The sequence below is a fragment of the Leucoraja erinacea genome, chromosome 22 (assembly GCF_028641065.1).
Source record: "Leucoraja erinacea ecotype New England chromosome 22, Leri_hhj_1, whole genome shotgun sequence".
Taxonomy (NCBI): Eukaryota; Metazoa; Chordata; class Chondrichthyes; order Rajiformes; family Rajidae; genus Leucoraja; species Leucoraja erinaceus.
Genome location: NC_073398.1, coordinates 36,272,348 through 36,293,647, shown reverse-complemented (window position 1 = coordinate 36,293,647; position 21,300 = coordinate 36,272,348). Strand labels below are relative to the sequence as shown.

Sequence of the window (21,300 nt, the reverse complement as noted above, 5' to 3'; positions counted from 1 at the left end):
TGTACTCGCTGGAGTTTAGAAGAATGAGGGGGAACTCATTAAAACGTACAGAATAGTGGAAGGCTTGGATAGAGTGGATGTGGAGAGGATGTTTCACTAGTGGGAGAGTCTAGGACCAGAGGTCACAGTCTCAGAATTAAAAGACGTTCTTTAAGGAAGGAGGTGAGGAGGAATTTCTTTAGTCTGAGGGTGGTGAATCTGTGGAATTCTTTGCCGCAGACGGCTGTGGAGGCCAAGTCAGTGGATATTTTTAAGGCAGAGATAGATTGATTCATGATTAGTACGGGTGTCAGGGGTTATGGGGAAAAGCAGGAGAATGGGGTTAGAAGGGTGAGATAGATCAGCGATGATTGAATGGCAGAGTAGACTTGATGGGCCGAATGGCCTAATTCTGCTCCTATCATATATGAATTTATGAACATCACCCATTCCTTCTCTCCAGAGATGCAGCCCGTCCTGCTGAGTTACTCCAGCATTTTGTGTCTATATTTGATGTTGTCTGGCCTATTTTCAACACTTTGATGCAATTGCAGTAACAACTTAAGAAAAATCTACCATTCAAATGTGTTTGCAACATATAAATGTCAAATATTGTTAAAGCAGGAAATGTTTTGCACATTTGCTTTTTATATTTTGACATTGTAGACATTTTAATCCCCACTGCCCAGACAGACAGACAGACGTTCCTCACGGCCCAGACAAACGCTTCCGTGCTCACCGACTTCCGGGTTCCCCAGATCCCGCCCCCACCGCGCGCTGATTGGCCGGTCTGTGAGGCGGCCTGTAACAGTTTGCCCGCGGACGCGGCAGAGAGAAGGGGGGACACGGGGGGGAAGCGGCGGCGATGAGCTCGTTCGGGGGCCGCATGGCCGAGTATCCCAGCCTGTCCATCGACAGGTTCGACAGAGACAACCTGCTGGCTAAGGCCTTCTTCCTCTCCCACTGCCACAAAGGTGCGCATCGCGAACCCGACCCGACTCCTCTCCTCTCCGACTCTCTCCTCCCCCCTCTCCTCCCTCCCCTCTCCCCCTCTCCCCTCTCCCCTCTCCCCTCTCCCTCTCCTTTCTCTCCTTTCTCTCTCCCCCTCTCCTTTCTCCCTCTCCCCTCCCCTCTCTCTACCCCCCCTCATCTCCCAGCCCCTCTCCCCCACCTCCTCCCTCCCTACCCCCCTCTAACCCCTCACCATCATGCCTCCTCCTCCCCACTCCCTTTCCCTTCCTCCCTCCCTACCCCTTTCCCTCCTCCCCCCCCCCCCCCCCCCCCAACATCCCAAATGGTCTGGTTCTTGATTTCCCTACTCTGAGTAAAAGTCTATCTATTCACCTCTTAAACACCTGTAAGATCACCCCCTCCAAGGAATACAGTTCCAGGTTACAGAGAAAAAGTACACGGGCCTTAATGTGCTAGATGGGGAAAATCAGGACTAGACCCTAGCTGTACACAGAGTGCTGGAGTAACTCAGCGGGTCAGGCAGCATCTCTGGAGAAAAGGGATGGATGACGTTTCGGGTCGAGACCTTTCTTCAGACCGTGAGGGAGGGAGGGAGGGAGGACGGACTGTGAGTAATCGTGTTTCCCAACCATTGTGTCCGCAGATCACATGAAAGGGTTAAAAGCACCCGCTCTTCAGCGGCGCCTGGAATGCAGGTACGATCCCCCTACCTCCGTGTCCTGCCTGCTATTTGTCGTTGTGGCTGGCTGGTGTTTGTGGTGGGCAGATGTCTCAATAGTCAATGGTGCTTTATGCAATACATGTTACATGTGTGTGGCACGGTGGCGCAGCGGGTAGAGCTGCTGCCTCACAGCGCCAGGGACCCGGGTTCCATCCTGACTACGGGTGCTGTCTGTATGGAGTTTGTACGTTCTCCCCGTGATTGCGTGGGTTTCCTCCGGGTGCTCCGGTTTCCTTCCACATCCCAAAGACGCGCGGTTTTCGTAGGTTAATCGGCCCTCTGTAAATTGCCCCCTAGTGGGTAGGGAGTGGATGATGAAGTGAGATAACATAGAACTAGTGTGAGCGGGCGATCGATGGTCAGCGTGGGCTTGGTGGGCCGAAGGGCCTGTTTCCATGCTGTATCTCTAAAAACACAAAAATGCTTCTTTTCACGTTCACTCGCACAATGTCACCATCATGACATGACCATTATTCATTCACCATCTGAAACTGTCCCTAAGAAGGTCATGGTGAACTTTGTTCTTGAATTGCAACCAAAGACACTGTCCGTATACGATCACAGTTGCTGAGGTCAGTGTTGTGCAGAGTTCAAGAGCCTGATGGTTGTTGGGAAGAAGCTGTTCTTGAACCTGGAGGCCAAGGTTTTCAGGCTCCTGTACCTTCTTCCCCATGGTAGCACCGAGATGAGAGCGTGAGCAACATGGTGTGGGTCCCTGATGATGCTGGCTGCCTTTTTGAGGCAGTGACTCCTGTAGATCCCTTCGATGGTGGGGAGGTCAGTACTGTGATGGACATTCGATGGTGGGCATTTGAATTACTGAATTAATACTAAAGAATTATTCTTTATTTCCTTTTCATTTTAGTTTGAAGCTGAGACTTTACTGTTCACCAGTGACAAAGGAAATTCTACTAACAAGTAGCAAATACAAATTCTGGGAGAACTATATCGTAAGTTCCTTTCTCAGTACCCTTATAGGTCTAAGCGGAAGCTCAAAGGGGATAGAGCCTTTTCTGTTGCTGCCCCGGCACTCTGGAACACCTTGCCGCTGCAGATCAGACAGGCCCCTTCACTGTCCATCTTTAAATCCTCCCTAAAAACTCACTTTTATTCACTGGCTTTCGACACTGGCTGAGACATTGTTCCTGTTTTAGTGCTTTTAATGTCTTTTAATTTTTACTGTTTTTATAGTCCTGTCGTCTTAATGGTTTTAGTAGTTTGTAATAACTTTTTGTTGACTTCCCATGTACAGCACTTTGTGGTAACTGATGTTGTCTAAAAGCGCTTTATAAATAAAGTTATTATTATTATATATCCTAAATATCTTTAAACTTACCCTGGACATCTCTTTTAAACTTTGTTCCTCATTGTAGATGTAGCCCAGTCCCTCACACACACCACACACTCCCCACCATTGTAGATGTAGCCCAGTCCATCACACACACCACACTCCCCACCATTGTAGATGTAGCCCAGTCCATCACACAGACCACACTCCCCACCATTGTAGATGTAGCCCAGTCCATCACACAGACCACACTCCCCACCATTGTAGATGTAGCCCAGTCCCTCACACAGACCACACTCCCCACCATTGTAGATGTAGCCCAGTCCCACACAGACCACACTCCCCACCATTGTAGATGTAGCCCAGTCCATCACACAGACCACACTCCCCACCATTGTAGATGTAGCCCAGTCCATCACACAGACCACACTCCCCACCATTGTAGATGTAGCCCAGTCCATCACACACACCACACTCCCCACCATTGTAGATGTAGCCCAGTCCATCACACACACCACACTCCCCACCATTGTAGATGTAGCCCAGTCCATCACACAGACCACACTCCCCACCATTGACTCCATCTACACTTCACGCTGCCTCGGGAAAGCAGCCGACATAATCAAAGACTTGTCCCTGTCCCACCCCGGTCATTCCTTCTTCTCCCCGCTCCCGTCCGGCAGAAGGTACAGAAGCTTGAAAGCGCGCACCACCAGACTCAGGAACAGCTTCTTCCCCTCTGTTATCAGGCTTTTGAACGGTCCTTCCATAAGCTAGTGTGCTGTCCCGATCTTTGTCTATTGTCTTCCAACCTACCTTGCTGCAGACCTTGGACTTTTTCTCTGGAACTGTTGCGCTCCAATACTCACTCTTTCTTTGTCTTGACTCTACCTATTGTACTTGAGTTTGACCTGGTTGTATTTATGTGTAGTATAATCTGATTAGATTGGTCAGCATGCTAAACACAGCATTCCACTGTACCTCGGTACACGTGACAACAATGAACCTGAACCTAAACCAGATACTTCATGACTGTGAAGGATCCTAGAAGGGATGTGAAAGGCACTATTAAAACAAACATTTCACAAAGCCAGCTGTCCCATAGAAACGTAGAAATTAGGTGCAGGAGTAGGCCATTCGGCCCTTCGAGCCTGCACCGCCATTCAATATGATCATGGCTGATCATCCAACTCAGTATCCCGTACCTGTCTTCTCTCCATACCCCCTGATCCCCTTAGCCACAAGGGCCACATCTAACTCCCTCTTAAATATAGCCAATGAACTGGCCTCAACTACCCTCTGTGGCAGAGAATTCCAGAGATTCACCACTCTCTGTGTGAAAAAAGTTCTTCTCATCTCGGTTTTGAAGGATTTCCCCTTTATCCTTAAGCTGTGACCCCTTGTCCTGGGACTCCCCAACATCGGGAACAATCTTCCTGCATCTAGCCTGTCCAACCCCTTAAGAATTTTGTAAGTTTCTATAAGATCCCCTCTCAATCTTCTAAATTCTAGAGAGAGTATAAACCAAGTCTATCCAGTCTTTCTTCATAAGACAGTCCTGACATCCCAGGAATCAGTCTGGTGAACCGTCTCTGCACTCCCTCTATGGCAATAATGTCTCAAAGGTGTTGAGGATGTAGATTTTAATTGAAAATTCCACGAGAAATGTTGAAAGGGAAAAGTGCAGTAAATGTTTGTTTTTTTCAGGCTGCCATTGAAGTTGAAACTCCAACTCAAATCTCCTTGGTTGATGAAGCTGCAGGAAAGGTAGAGCTTAACCTTGTCCTCCCTCTGGTCCTCACTCTGGGCCAGATGTTCAAATAAGTATTATCATCTGAAAATGTTTTTTTTTAAATGGGTATGAACATTGTAGTGACAGAGTTACAGCATGGAAACATGCCCTTCGGCCCAACCTGACCATTCCATCCTAGACCCTTCTGCAGACCTAGTCGAGAGGGGGAGAGGGATAGACTCTTCTTCAGACCTAGTCGAGGGAGGGGGGAGAGGGAGATACAGAGATAAGGAAGTGCAAGGTGTGAAGACAAGGCAAGGGAGATGGAGATCAAGGAAAATGTGGAGTAGATCATTGTTGGCTTGGAGAAAGATACAACAACAGAGATAAGATGTAAGCGAGGACAGTCAGACTGGTCGGAGAACTGGGAAGGGATGGAGAAAGGGAAAGCAAGGGTTATTTGAAGTTAGAGAGTTCAATATACTTTGTATTTTCTGCTACTGAACCTTGACCTACTTTGCCCATGGTGCAAGCTAGCCTTGTTGTTGGCTTGTGGTTGTGAGAAAAGCCTTGCAGCTGTGCAGAGTACATTGTTGAACACATGCTCCCTCTGTATAACGCTCCAAGCACACACACTCGCCCTGTGGGACACCTGTTGTAGGGTACACTGCTGGTCTTACACTGCGTGGTTTATGTACTGCAAGTATTTAGGAAGGACAGATTCGAAACCTTCAATCAACACAGTATCAATGTAAAAACAAGGAACTGCAGATGCTGGTATACAAATAAAGGGCACAGAGTGCTGGAGTAACTCAGCGGGTCAGGCAGCATCTGTGGAGAACATGGATAGGTGACGTTTTCTATAAGGGCTGAAGAAACATCCCAACCACATCACAAATGCATGTTTTTAGTTTAGTTTAGAGATACAGCGTAGAAACAGGCCCTTCGGCCCACCGAGTTCATGCCGAACAGCGATCACCCCGTACACTAGTTCTATCCTACACACTAGGAACAATTGACAGAAGCCAATTAACCTACAAACCCGCACGTCTTTGGAGTGTGGCAGGTAACTGGAGCGCCCAGAGAAAACCCACGCAGTCACGGGGAGAACGTACAAACTCCGTACAGACAGCACCCGTAGTCAGGATTGAGCCTGGGTCTCTGGCGCTGTGAGGCAGCAGCTCTACCCGCTGCACCACCGTGCACCCTTCTCCAGAGATGCTGCCTGACCCACTGAGTTTGTGTCTCTTTTTGCTTCAATCAATACATTTTCACAGGAAAAAAATGATGGTGCAGCGGTAGAGTTGCTGCTTCACCGCGTCAGAGACCCAGGCTCAATCCTGACTATGGGTGCTGTCTGTACGGAGTTTGTACGTTCTCCCTGTGACCTGCGTGGGTTTCCTCCGGGTTCTCCGGTTACCTCCCACATACCAAAGACGTGCGGGTTTGTAGATTAATTGGCTTCTGTAAATTGTCCCCTAGTGTGTGTCAGATAGTGTTAGTGTGCGGGGATCGCTGGTCAGCGCAGATTCGACGGGCTGAAAGGGTCTGTTTCTGCACTGTAGCTCTAAACTAAACTAAATAAAAACTAAATAGCTTATGGGTCTAACAGCATCATAGAAAAATAGGTGTAGGAGTAGGCCATTCGAGCCAGCACCACCGTTCAATATGATCATGGTTGATCAACTAAAATCTGTACCCCGTTCCTGCTTTTCACCATATCCGTTGATTTTGTTAGTCCAAAGAGCTAAATCTAACTCTCTCTTGAAAACTGAGATGATATGGGGAGCAGGCAGGAACGGGGTACTGATTTTGGATGATCAGCCATGATCATATTGAATGGTGGTGCTGGCTGGAAGTGCTGAATAGCCTACTCCTGCACCTACATTTTATATGTTTCTAAACTAATGATCTGCCTTTTGATTGTTTTTGCGTAAAACTTACGGATGCTATTTTGACTTTGAACAGAAGGAAGACATTCTGGTGACTCTACTACCTGCAGGCCATTGCCCTGGATCCGTTATGTAGGTACCATTGTGTTTTATGCCATTGCTTTACCAAGCTCCGATCCTCAGTGCAATTATTAGTGTAGGAGCCTTTTATGTTTATTGTTGGCATATCATATTATTTTGCTGAGATATATCTTGCAGTATTATTATGGACACTAGGGGGGCGGCCATTAGACGCTGAAGAGGGTGTACATACACGGGCGGAGGGGACAGGGAGTGGCAGGCACAGGGAGGGAACGCATACAGTTCTCACCAGTCCAGGGACAGAGCAGTCAGCTACAACCTGTACGTTCATCTCTTTGTTTATACGACTATTTCCAGGGGGGATTTCAAGCACGTTCTCTTGATTCTGTCCGGATTAAAGGAGGTGCCGGACCAGCAGTTGCTGGAAAATCGGTGGTGGATCCATACAACAAACAATAATACATTAATACACACCGGAGATCCCAGTTCCATCCTGACCACGGGTGCTGTCAGTACGGAGTTTGCATGTTCTCCCCGTGACCTGCGTGGGTTTTCTCTGGGTGCTGCGGTTTCCACCAACATTTGCAAACACGTACAGGTTTGTAGGTTTGGTATAAATGTAAATTGTCCCTAGTGTGTGTCGGATAGCGTTAGTGTGCGGGGATCGCTGGTCATCGTGGACTCGGTGGGCTGAAGGGCCTGTTTTTGTACTGTATCTTAGTTCTGTTTAGAGGCACAACGCGGAAACAGGCCCTTCGGCCCACCGAGTCCACGCCGACCAGCGATCCCCGCACACTAACACTATCCTACATACACTAGGGACAATTTACACATACACCGCCAATTAACTTACAAACCTGGAGTGTGGGAGGAAACCGGAGCGCCCGGAGAAAACCCACTCAGGTCACAGGGAGAACGTGCAAACTCCATACAGGAAGCACTCGTAATCGTGATGGAACCCGGGTCTCTGGCGCTGTGAGACAGCAGCTCTACCCGCTGCACCATCGTGGCCGCGCTCTAAACTATCTAAAGCATGCAGGTACAGCAGTCAGTGAAGAAAGCCAATAGCATGTTGGCCTTTATAACAAGAGGCGTATAGGAGCAAAGAGGTCCTTCTGCAGTTGTACAGGGCCCTAGTGAGACCACACCTGGAGTATTGTGTGCATTTGGTCCCCTAATTTGAGGAAGGACATTCTTGCTATTGAGGGAGTGCAGCGTAGGTTCACAAGGTTAATTCCCGGGATGGCGGGACTGTCATATGCTGAGAGAATGGAGCAGCTGGGCTTGTACACGCTGGAGTTTAGAACGATGAGAGGGGATCTTATTGAAACATATAAGATTGTTAAGGGTTTGGACACGCTAGAGGCAGGAAACATGTTCCCGGCGTTGGGGAGGCCAGAACCAGGGGCCACAGTTTAAGAATAAGGGGTCGGCCATTTAGAACGGAGACGAGGAAATAATTTTTCTCACAGAGTTGAGAGTCTGTGGAATTCTCTGCCTCAAAGGGCGGTGGAGGCCAGTTCTCTGGATGCTTTTAAGAGAGAGCTAGATAGGGCTCTTAAAGATAGCGGAGTCAGGGGATATGGGGAGAAGGCAGGAACGGGATACTGATTGGGGATGATCAGCCACTACTCCTGCACCTATTGTCTATCTCTAAACTAACGGCCACTTTGTGCTGGGGTTGTGCTGTGTGCTTGGTTGCAGGTTCCTGTTTGAGGGGATGGGTGGCACGGTGCTGTACACTGGAGATTTCCGGCTGGCCAGCGGAGAGGCTGCTCGTCTGGAGTGGCTACACTCAGGTGGCAGGTAACGCAACATCAACCTTGACCCTTCCCAGTGTCAGCTCCTAACCCAGTCTAATGCACAAACCAGCACCCCTCACCCCCCCACCATCGACTCCATCTACACCTCTGAAGAAGGGTCTCGACCCAAAACCTCACTCATTCCCAGACTTGATGAGCCGAATGGCTGCAGGGACCCGGGTTTGATTTTCATGCTGTCTGTACGGAGTTTGTACGTCCTCCCATTCTCCTGCGTGGGTTTTCTCCGGGTGCTCCGGTTTCCTCCCACACTCCAAAGACGTGCAGGTTTGTGGGATGATTGGCTTCAGTAAAATTTGCCCTTCGTTGTAACTTGCCCACACCGGCCAACATGTCCCATCTACACTAGTCCCACCTGCCCATGTTTGGTCCATATCCCTCCAAACCTGTCCTATCCATGTACCTGTCTAACTGTTTCTTAAACATTGCGATAGTCCCTGCCTCAACTACCTCCTCCGGCAGCTCGTTCCATACACCCACCACCCTTTTGTGTGAAAAAGTTACCCCTCATATTATTTTTGAATCTTTTCCCCTTCACCGTGAACCTATGTCCTCTGGTCCTCAATTCCCCTACTCTGGGCAAGAGACTCTGTGCATCTATTTCTCTCATGATTTTATACACCTACATAAGATCACCCCTCATCCTCCTGCGCTCCAAGGAATAGAGTCCCAGCCTGCTCAACCTGTAGCTCACACCCTCTAGTCCTGGCAACATCCTCGTAAATCTTCGCAATACCCTTCCCAGCTTGACGACATCTTTCCTATAACAATGTGCCCAGAACTGAACACAATACACTAAATGTGGCCTCACCGACGTCTTATACAACTGCAGCATGACCTCCCAACTTCTATACTCAATGCTCTGACTGATGATGGACAATATGCCAAATATCTTGTGATGTGGGCGATGTGACTGCTGAAGATAGCATGTATTGGATGGCCCGAATGGCCATGACCGTTCTGTCATTCTTCTACCTCAGGGTCAAAGACATATCGACTGTGTATTTAGACACGACATTCTGTGATCCACGATTCTACCAAATCCCTAGCCGGGTAAGTATATCTGAACTTCAACGCACATCTCAGATTTTGACAAGAGTTTCATTTGTCCTCCCCGGGACCCCCAAACATGAGTTCATGAGTTCATATGTGGTAGCAGCAGAATTAGGCCATTCTGCCCATCAAGTCTACTCCGCCATTCAATCATGGCTGATGTATCTCTCCCTCCTGAACCATTCTCCTGCCTTCTGCCCGTAACCCCCGATGCCCAACCTGATGACATTGGTTTAAGGTGATGAGAGGAAAGACCTTACAGGAACCTGAGGGGCAACTTTTTCACACAGAGGGTGGTGGGTGTAAGGAACGAGCTGCCGGAGGAGGTATAACAACAGGGACTATAACAACATTCTATGCCGGCAGGGACTATAACAACATTCTAAAAGGCATTTGGACGGGTACATGGATAGACCATAGACAATAGGTACAGGAGTAGGCCATTCGGCCCTTCGAGCCAGCACCACCATTCAATGTGATCATGGCTGATCATACCCAATCAGTACCCCGTTCCTACCTTATCCCCATATCTCCAATCAGCAAGGTTAAGTCCCGCCATCCCGGGAATTAACCTTGTAAACCTTTGCTGCACTCCCTCAAATAACCCTTTACAATCTGATATGTTTCAATAACCCGGTTCTCTGGCGATGTGAGGCAGCAACTCTACCACTGCGCCACAGTGCCACTGTAAATTCATAAATTGACCCCAGTGTGTGTAGGATAGTGTTAGTGTGCGGGGATCGCTGGTCGGCACGGACTCGATGGGCCGATGGGCCTGTTTCTGCGCTGTATCTCTAAAGTGTGAACTCTGCAGCGGGTCTTGATGTATTAATGTTGGAGATGTCTGTGGGACTGAGTGTGTGGTTTGGTGCCCAGGAGGAGTGTCTGAACGGGATCATGCAGCTAGTCGGCAGCTGGGTCACCCTCAGCCCTTACCACGTGGTCTGGCTCAACTGCAAGGCGGCCTACGGATACGAGTATCTCTTCACCAACCTCAGCGAAGAGTTCGGCATCCAGGTGAGCACTTCATAAATCATAGCGGCACTATTAGGCCATTCGGCCCATCAAGGCAGGGGACTATCCCAACGTTTAAGAAACAGTTGAACGGGTACATGGAGAGGACAGGTTTCGAGGGGTATGGACTAAACGTGGGCAGGTGGGACTAGGGTGTGGGCAGGTGTGGGCCGAAGGGCCTGTTTCCACGCTGTAACACTCCATGACTCTCTAAGTCTACTCTGCCAGTTGATTGGCTTGGTATAACATTTTAATTGGCTTGACTGTATCTCGAAACTAAACTAAGCTAAAACTAAACCTTTCTCCCAACCCAATCCTTGTGAGGAAACAGGCCCTTCGGCCCATCGAGTCCGCGCCGGCCAGCGCTAACACTATCCCACACACACTAGGGACAAGTTACATTTATACCAAAGCCAATTAACCTACAAACCTGACGGTCAATAGACAATAGGTGCAGGAGTAGTTCATTCGGCCCTTCGAGCCAGCACCGCCATTCAATGATCATCCCCAATCAGTGCCCCATTCCTGCCTTCTCCCCATATCCACTGACTCCGCTATTTTTAAGAGCCCTATCTAGCTCTCTCTCGAAAACATGCAGAGAATCTGCCTCCACCGCCTACTGAGGCAGAGAATTCCACACGCTCGCAACTCTCTGTGAAAAAAAGTGTTTCCTTGTCTCTATTCTAAATGGCTTACTCCTTATTCTTAAACTGTGGCCCCTGGTTCTGGACTCCCCCAACATCGGGACCATGTTTCCTGCCTCTAGCGTGTCCAAACCCTTAACAATCTTATATGTTTCAATGAGATATCCTCTCATCCTTCTAAACTCCAGAGTGTACAAGCCCAGCTGCTCCATTCTATCAGCATATGACAGTCCCGCCATCCCGGGAATTAACTTTGGAGTGTGGGAGGAAGCCGGAGCACCCGGAGAAAACCCACGCAGGTCACGGGGAGATCGTGCAAACTCCGTACAGACAGCGCCCGTAGTCAGGATGGAACCCGGGTCTCTGGCGCTGTGAGGCAGCAGCTCTACCCGCTGCGCCAGTTCTAAGGTTAATTTCTGGTATGTGTTTCATAGGTTCATCTGAACAAGCTAGACATGTTCAAAAACATGCCGGAGATCCTGCACCACGTGACCATGGACCGCATGACACAGATCCACGCGTGTAGGCATCCCAAGGTAGCTGTGACCTCCGCACATTCTGCCAGTTTTGTTACTTGTTTCGCCGCTGTGAGGCAGCAACTGTGTGATGTTTCCACAGGAAGACTACTTTGTCCGTGCGAACAGGCTTCCGTGTGGGAACATCGCTGCGGACGGCACTCCCCTGCGCATCATCAGCATCAAACCCTCCACCATGTGGTTTGCGGAAAGGATAAAGAGGGCCAACGTGATAGTCAGGTGAGGGGACCCCCCCCCCCCCCCCCCAGTCTAGCCCCCCCCCCCCCCAGTCTAGCCCCCCCCCCCCCCCCCCGTCTAGCCCCCCCCCCCCCCTCCCCCGGCCTAGCCCCTCCCCTGGTCTAGCCCTCCCCCGGTCTAGCCCCCCCCTTTATGACTCTCTCCCGCCGAGAGGAGGTTCAGTGAAACGATTGTTAGTCTGCGCTTGTTCCTGCCGATGTATAGGGTGATGCAGCGGGTAGAGCTGCTGCCTTACAGCGCCAGAGTCCCGGGTTCCATCCTGACTACGGGTGCTGTCAGTACGGAGTTTGCACGTTCTCCCCGTGACCTGCGTGTGTTTTTTACGGGTGCTCCGGTTTCCCCCCACACTCCAAAGACGTGCGGGTTTGTAGGTGAATAGGCGTGGTTATGAATGTAAATTGTCCCCAGTGTGTAGGATAGTGTTTAGTGTACGTGGATCACTGGTCAGCACAGAGTAACGACTTCTCTAATTGTAAGTAACCCTTGGGTCCGCTCTCTCTCCGACCCTCACCCACCCTGGTCGTCGTACTAGTTTCACTGTCGTTCTGTTGAGATTCACTGTTGGCATCCGCTCGCTATCACCTTCCCCGCTGCCAACAATGGACCATTGTGGGCTCCACCTTTCCTTGACCATAGTTAATGGCTTTCATTCCTTTCATTCATTTTCTTCTTTGTGCCCTTTAACATCCCTCGTTTCCCTCTCTCCCGACTCAGTCTGAAGATGGGTCTCAAGCCCAAAACATCATCTATCCATGTTCTCCAGAGATGCTGCCTGACCCGCTGAGTTACTCCAGCACTCTGTGAAACGTCACCTATCCATTTTCTCCACAGATGCTGCCTGACCCGCTGAGTTACTCCAGCACTCTGTGAAACATCACCTATCCATGTTCTCCACAGATGCTGCCTGACCCGCTGAGTTACTCCAGCACTCTGTGAAACATCACCTATCCATGTTCTCCACAGATGCTGCCTGACCCGCTGAGTTTCTCCAGTATTCTGTGTCTGTCCCAAGATGACTATATCAGTCTTTAACTTCTAGTTCAGTTAGTCATACAGCGCGGAAACAGAACCCTTCGGCCCACCTTGCCCCTGCCGACAAACATGTTCCATCTACACTAGTCCCACCAGCCTGCATTTGGCCCATATCCAAAGAATAAGGGGTAGGCCATTTAGAACGGAGATGAGGAAACACTTTTTCACCCAGAGAGTTGTGAATTTGTGGAATTCTCTGCCTCAGAGGGTGGTGGAGGCAAATTCTCTGGATGCTTTCAAGAGAGAGTTAGATAGAGCTCTTAAAGATAGCAGAGTCAAGGGATATGGGGAGAAGGCAGGAACGGGGTGATCTGATTGTGGATGATCAGCCATGATCACAGTGGGTGGCGGTGCAGGCTCAAAGGGCCGAATGGCCTACTCCTGCACCTATTGTCTATCCCTCTAAACCTGTCCTATCCACGTATCTGTCTAAATGTCTTAAATATAGACACAAAATGCTGGGGTAACTCAGCAGGTCAGGCAGCATCTCTGGAGAAAAGGAATAGGTGATATTTTGGGTCGAGACCCGTCTTCAGACCCTCAGTTCCTCCAGCACGTTGTGTTTTGCTGAAAGGTAAGAATTTGCAGACTGTCTTATCCTCAGAATTAAAAGACGTTCCTTTAGAAATAAATTTCTTTAGCCAGAGGGTGGTGAATCTGTGGAATTCATTGTCACAGACGGCTGTGGAGGCCACAAGTCAGTGGATATTTTTAAGGCAGAGATAGATAGATTGTTGATTAGTGCGGGTGTCAGGGGTTATGGGGAGTAGGCAGGAGAATGGGGTTAGGAGGGAGAGATAGATCAGCCATGATTGGATGGCGGAGTAGACTTGATGGGCCGAATGGCCTAATTCTGCTCCTATCACCGTGAACATGAACCAAGGATGCAGGAAAATGGGTGGTGGACCTATATATCTATTTGCACGTCATTGTGTTAACAGGCCTGTAAATCTGCATCTTGCAAGTATCTCATTCTTCTGTTCTTTGTACATACGACAATTAAACACTCTCGATGGCGGAGTAGACTTGATGGGCCGAATGGCCTAATCCCGCTCTGATGAACATATGAACGTTTCACTAAACCTCGGTTCACGTGACAATAGACTAAACTGTAAACTATAAAACTCAAGACCCTTCAGCTCCTCCCGCCTAATTCCAATAAAGCTGCTGTGAGTTCCCACCAATGTCGAGGTCTCTATCTTACGACCACAGAGCCCTGTGAGGTTACGATGGTGTCGACATGAAACCACCTGGAGCAACGTTTCCCACAGCAGCTGCACCACTGGCACCCATGCAGAAACCGTCACAGAGGCGCAGCGGTAGAGTTGCTGCCTCACAGCGACAGAGATCCAGGTTCGATCCTGACTACGGGTGCTGTCTGTACGGAGTTTGCACGTTCTCCCCGTGACCTGCGTGGGTTTTCTTCGGGTGCTCCGGTTTCCTCCCACACTCCAAAAACGTGCAGGTTTGTAGGTTAATTGGCTTTGGTAAAATTGTAAATTGTCCCTAGTGTGTGTAGGATATCCATGTTCTTCACAGATGCTGCCTGACCCGCTGAGGTACTCCAGCACTCTGAAACGTCACCTATCCATGTTCTCCATAGATGCTGCCTGACCCGTCACCTATCCATGTTCTGAGTGCCTACTACTCCAGCACTCTGTGAAACGTCACCTATCCATGTTCTCCACAGATGCTGCCTGACCCGCTGAGTTACTCCAGCACTCTGTGAAACGTTACTATCCATGCATGCTCTGACCCGTGTCTTTTTTCTGTGAAACGTCATATCCAAATGCCTGGCTGATTTTCCCGTGGAGTGTTTTTTTTCTGGATAAATTGGATTATTTTCCGTGGAGTGGAGGGGAGGACATATATTTAAATTATGAGAGAAATAGATGCGGTACTTTGTAAACCAGCATCTGCAGTTAGTTATCTTATAGAAACATATAAAATTCTTAAGGGATTGGACAGGCTAGATGCAGGAAAAATGTTCCCCATGTTGGGGGAGTCAGGAACCAGGGGTCACAGTTTAAGAAGAAGGGGTCAGCCATTTAGGACTGAGATGAAGAAAGCCTTTTTCACCCAGAGAGTTGTGAATCTGTGGAATTCTCTGCCACAGAAGGCAGTGGAGGTCAATTCACTGGAATGTTTTCTAGAGAGAGTTAGATTTAGCTCTTAGGGCTAACGGAATCGAGGGATATGGGGAGAAAACAGGAACGGGGTACTGATTTTGGATAATCAACCATGCTCGTATTGAATGGCGGTGCTGGCTCGAAGGGCCGAACGGCCTACTCCTCCATCTGTTGTCTATGTTCCTTGTGTGTACATCTCCTTAATCTGATTGTCTGTATTTTTCCAGGACTAGCGAGAGTTGCTACCGCGCCTGTTTCTCCTTCCATTCGTCCTTCACTGAGGTAATAATCAACAGCTTAGCGTCACATCGGAGCTTCAGTTGGTAGAGCTGCTGCCTCACAGAGCCAGAGGCCCCTGTGTGTGTGTGTGCGAGTTTTGCACAGCTTAGTTTAGAGATACAGCGCAGAAACATGCCCTTCGGCCCACCAAGTCCACACCGACCAGCGATCCCCGCACACTAACACTATCCTACACACTCTTTTCTCTTTAATTTAAATAACAAGAGAAACAATGTAAAGAGATATTTTGTTTAAGAAGGAACTGCAGATGCTGGAAAAACGAAGGTAGACAAAAGTGCTGGAGAAACTCAGCGGGTGCAGCAGCATCTATGGAACGAAGGAAATAGGCAACGAAACGTTGCCTATTTCCAGAAGGGTTTCGGCCCGAAACGTTGCCTATTTCCAGAAGAGTTTCGGCCCAAAACGTTGCCTGTTTCCAGAAGGGTTTCGGCTGGAAACGTTGCCTATTTCCTTCGCTCCATAGATGCTGCTGCACCCGCTGAGTTTTGACTATCTAAAGAAATATTTTCTTTAAATAAAATGAATTCTTTGTTTCTTCTCTCCCGCTCTCTCTCTGCCAGATAAAGGATTTCCTTTCGTATATCCAACCAGTGACTGTCCACGCTAATGTGCTACCTATGGGCAAGACGTATGAAGAGGTAAAGGAGATGTGAGTAGACCAGTTGATACAAGCTCTGAGCTCATGTGATTTTCACTGTGGTGGCATTTGGACAATAGACAATAGGCGCAGGAGTAAAGGCCATTCGGCCTTTCGAGCCAGCACCGCCATTCACTGTGATCATGGGTGATCATCCACAATCAGTGCCCCATTCCTGCCTTCTCCCCATATCCCCTGACTCCACTATCTTTAAGAGCTCTATCTAACTCAGAGAATCAGCCTCCACTGCCTTCTAAGGCAGAGAATTCCACAGACTCACAACTCTCTGTGTGAAAACGTTTTTCCTCATCTCCGTTGTAAATGGCTTACCCCGTATTCTTAAACTATAGTCCCTGGTTCTGGACTCCCCCAACATCCGGAACATGTTTCCTGCCTCTAGCGTGTCCAAACCCTTCATAATCTTGTATGTTTCAATAAGATTCCCTCTCATCCTTCTAAACTCTGAAGGGTTTTGGCCCGAAACTTTGCCTATTTCCTTCACTCCATGGATGCTGCTGCACCCGCTGAGTTTCACCAGCACTTTTGTCTACTTTCTAAACTCCACAAGCCCAGCCGCTCCATTCTCTCAGCATATGACAGTCCCGCCATCCCGGGAATGAACCTGGTGAACCTACGCTGCACTCCCTCAATAGCAAGAATGTCCTTCCACAAATTTGGAGACCAAAACTGCAGATAATAGGAGAACAAACATGGGCACCGTGGCAGGTGGGGGTCTGGGGAGTGTTGTAGAGCAGAGGGATCGAGCAATGTAGATAAAGACACAAACAGCTGGAGTAACTCAGCGGCTCAGACAGCATCTCCGGAGAGAAGGAACAGTTGACGTTTCAGATCAAGACGCAACAGTGTAAAGGATAAATACAATAATGTTCTAGTGCAAGGTAAAGTCCGATCAAAGATAGTCCGGGGGTCACCAACGAGGTAGATAGTAGTTCAGGACCGCTCTCTAGTTGTGGTAGGATGATTCAGTTGCCTGATAACAGCCGGGAAGAAACTGTCCCTGAATCTGGAGGTGTGCGTTGGTTTTCACACTTCTGTACCTCTTGCCCGATGGGAGAGGGGAGAAGAGGGAGTAACTGGGGTGAGACTGGTCCTTGAGTTTCCTACCTGTCTTCTCCAGATTGAAGTCGTTCTGCAGGAAGGATTGTGGAGATGAAGCCGTCTACAAACCACTGGGGAAGCTGAAGAGATGGAGGCAGAGCTTCTCCAACGAGGGAGGTGAGTGTGAGGAATATGTGGGATGGGGTTAGTTGGATCACTCCGAGTCTTTCCCAGGAAGCTCCCAACATCACCTCATCCCACCCACTCTGAAATTAGTTCCTCCAGCACTTTGTGTTTTGCTTAAGATTCCAGCGTCTGCAGTTCCTTGTGTCTCCGTCCAACTGCAGCATGAGGTCTGGTCCGCATTGTTTGACCAACAGGTGGACAAATAGTTTGATGTGTAAATGAGGGGGTCAGACACTGACACACACGCACACACACACACGCGTGTGCACGGACAGAAAGACAGACACACACACATACACAGCCAGGCACAGATACACACACACACACGGACAAGACACACGCGTGTGCACACACACACGCAAGACAGCCAGGCACAGACAGATAACACACACACACACACACACACACGATGTCACTCTCTCTCGACCCGAAACGCCACCTGTCCTTTTCTCCAGAGAAGTCTCTGAGTTACTCCAGCATTTTGTGTCTCGACACACACGCACAGCCTGGTCACTCAAAAACAGACAGGTGATTCTAACACACACACACACACACACACACACACACACACACACACACACACACACACACACTCACACACACACACACACACACACATTCTCACACACACACACACACACACACACACACACACAGTGAGAGAGAGTGTGAGAGAGAGAATGAGAGCGAGAGGGAGAGTACGAGAGAGTGAGAGTGAGTGAATGAGAGAGTTTCCTGAGTCCAGACACAGGTGAGCTTCCGTTCCCCAGTGAGGTGTTCGGGCACCTCGGTGTATCCGGCTCCACCCACGGATATGGGCTGTGATGATCAACCTTGCTCCTGGTGAGGTCAGTGCTGTCTGGAGAGAACATGGGAACAGTCTGATAAACAAACCAAAGTCCATGCCTTTCACCTCTCGCTGCCCTCTGGCCAAATAACAAGGCAGGTGTTTACAATGTGATTGTGTGGTTGCTGGTCGACCAAGTGTTACACACAGCCCTGTCCCTCCTGACACACACAGTGCTGGAGTATCTCAGCGGCTCCTAGTTTAGATTACAGATACAGCGCCGAAACGGACCCTTCGAGTCCGTGCCGACCAGCGATCCCCGCACACGATCACTGTCCTACACACACTAGGGACAATTTACAATTTGCCAAAGCCCATTAACCTACAAACCTGCGCGTCTTTGGAGTGTAGGAGGAAACCGGAGCACCCGGAGAAAACCCACGCAGGTCACAAGGAGAACATGCAAACTCCGTACAGACAGCACCCGTAGTCAGTATGGAACGCGGGTCTCTGGTTCTGGGAGGCAGCACCTCTACCCGCTGCGACATTTCCGTACGGTGACTGACTCTGTCTTCAGGAGGTATCTTGTTTAGTTTATTGTCTAATGCTGTTCCTCTCTAGAGAGCGGTCCTGAATTACTATCTACTTCATTGGTGACCCACGGACTACCTTTTATACTGGCTTCACCTTGCACTAAACGTTATTCCCTTTATCCTGTATCTGTACACTGTGGACGGCTCGATTGTAATCATGTATTGTCTTTCCGCTGACTGGTTGGCACGCAACAAAAGCTTTTCACTGTACCTCGGTACACGGGACAATAAACTCAACCAAAACTACTTACTCACAAAAAGCTGGAGCTACTCAGCGGGACAGGCAGCTTATTTGGAGAGAAGGAATGGGTGGCGTTTCTTCAGTCTGAAGAAGGGTCTCAACCCAAAACATCACCTATTCCTTCTCTCCAGAGATGCTGCCTGACCCGCTGAGTTACTCCAGCATTTTTGTCTCCCTACGATTTTTCCAGCATCTGCTGTTCTTTGTTAAACAAAATGTTGGAGTAACTCAGCGGGACAGGCAGCATCTGTGGAGCAAAATAGGTGACATTTCAGGTCGAGACCCTTCTTCACGCTGAGACTCCCCTGACTCTCAGCGTGAAGAAGGGTCTCGACCCGAAACGTCACCCATTCATTCTCTCCATAGATGCTGCCTGTCCCGCTGAGTGACTCCAGCTTTTTGTGTCTATCATCAGTTTAAACCAGCATCTGCAGTTCCTTCCTCCACAGATGGTGATATCGATGGTCTCTTCGACGACTACCATGTAATACCGGTGAAACGGGCGCTGTGCGTCCCACCTCCCTCGCCCCCCACGGACAGACGTGAGCCAGACGACGAGGTCCTGGTGAACAGCGAACCTCCCGCCTGCTTCATCCCCGAGTTCCACGATTGCGAAGAGTCGAACGAGGAGGATGAAGAGGAAGAGATTGACGGAGCCAACGCTGAAGAGACGAGCGCGCCGAGGGCCAGCGGGGGCGCAGGGCAGCGGGCCGGGGGCACGGCGAGCGAGGAGACAATCGCCCCCAGCTGGCACTCGTTCTTCCAGCGGGAACGGGATGAAGATTGGGAGCGGGAGATGGCTCCTCACTCGCCAAAACTCTTCAGCGACTCCGAAGATGGCGACTCCACCCACTCCATCCCGAGTTCGTCGCAGTCCACGCACATATCGGAGCGGGCCAGTCAGGGCAGCGGGCTGGAGACGGAGTGAGTCGACCCACCCGCAGGTAGGGAGAGGCGGTGTGTGACCACGAGAGATGGCAGGGGACGAGCAGGGGACCGACCAGTGTGGACTGTTTCCGATCGCTGACCCGCGATCTGTTCAGCCTGAAGCCGCGGTCTGCGGGCACGGCGTGGACTTACCATCCGGAGCCGGATCCCTGGAGAAGAGCTCCGACCGCCGGCCTGCGGTCTACATCATCGTGAAGCCGTGGTCTCCGGTAGGGAAGCACCAATTCGGGACTTACCGTCCCGACGAGAGGGCCTGTACATCTGGCCGCCCGCAGCGGCGACTGCGGAGGGTTCATGGCCCCAACCACGGGGAACAATGGAGGACTCACTGTACATTGTGCCTTCTGCCACAGTGAAGGATGTGTGGTGAATGTTTTTGTTACATTTTATCCTGTATTGTGTGTTCTTTTTGATCGTATCGCTGCTGGCAAATTCATTTCACTGCACTTCAATGTGTAGATGATCAATAAATCTGATTGATTGATTGATTGATAAACTCCTTGAGGGTTTGACGGAGGCCTGCGTCAGGGTTCCAGCGAGACTGCAGCAAAATCATGGTTTTCATCTTCAATCGATCGGGCTGTTGGAGTCACAGAGCGATGCAGCATGGAAACAGGCCCTTCTGCCCATCTATCCTAGTCCCAACTCTACTGCTGCGCCACCGTGCCGCCCCTAGACTGCAGGACCTTGAGGGGTAACGGGCAGGAAATGGTGCTGAGAAACAAGCAACTGCAGATGCAGAAATCTCAAGCAAATCAAGCAAATCACAGTGCTGGAGTAACTCAGCGGGTCAGGCAGCATCTGTGGAGAACATGGATAGGTGACGTTTAGGTTCCAGTATAGACGTCACCCATCTATGTTCTCCAGTAGTGCTGCCTGACCTGCTGAGGTCATAGGAACAGAATTATGCCATTCGGCCCATCAAGTCTACTCCACCATTCAATAATGGCTGATATCTCTCCCTCATAACCCCATTCTCCTGCCTTCTCCCCATAACCCCTGAAACCCGTACTAATCAAGAATCTATATATCTCTGCCTTAAAACAGTGTGTCTTTATTTTGTAAACCAGCATCTGCAGCTCCTGGCATCTCCATGTGATGGTGAAGATTAACAAGAGACCATTGCAGAACCATTCCTTTAAGCAAACACGCTACACCAATTTGCAATTCACAGCTCAGTATAAAGAGGTATACAAGACTCGAAACAATCCTACTACAAAAAAATAACTGAATGCAACCTTATTTTCTCCACACCGAGGTCTCGTGACCTCAAAGCAATCGGTGGTCCAGGCCATGGTTGGAGATGTTCCTATACCCCAGACACAAAATGTCCCCCTTCCCTTGGTTCAACATGAGATACCCACTTGACCAAGGAGAGGGGTGACATAGCTGGTAGATGTTCCATTTGGCATCTTCAAG

The 21,300-nt window shown here is 49.6% G+C and overlaps 1 protein-coding gene across 2 annotated transcripts; it reads left to right on the top strand.

Moving 5' to 3' along the window:
- The first annotated feature begins 764 nt into the window (after positions 1-764).
- On the top strand, positions 765-20,366 carry dclre1c (DNA cross-link repair 1C, PSO2 homolog (S. cerevisiae)). Of its 2 annotated transcripts, none has more exons than XM_055653495.1 (14): positions 765-953; positions 1,595-1,646; positions 2,538-2,622; positions 4,668-4,727; positions 6,661-6,716; positions 8,370-8,471; positions 9,466-9,538; positions 10,415-10,555; positions 11,631-11,732; positions 11,815-11,951; positions 15,358-15,412; positions 15,991-16,079; positions 17,206-17,303; positions 19,368-20,366. In XM_055653495.1, the coding sequence occupies exons 1-14, from the start codon at positions 845-847 to the stop codon at positions 19,859-19,861; spliced, it is 1,653 nt and encodes a 550-aa protein (XP_055509470.1). In that variant the 5' UTR covers positions 765-844; the 3' UTR covers positions 19,862-20,366. The 2 variants fall into 2 exon arrangements, with proteins under 2 accessions (XP_055509470.1, XP_055509471.1); XM_055653496.1 differs by having other exon boundaries at positions 766-953; positions 19,383-20,366.
- Positions 20,367-21,300: the final 934 nt, after the last annotated feature.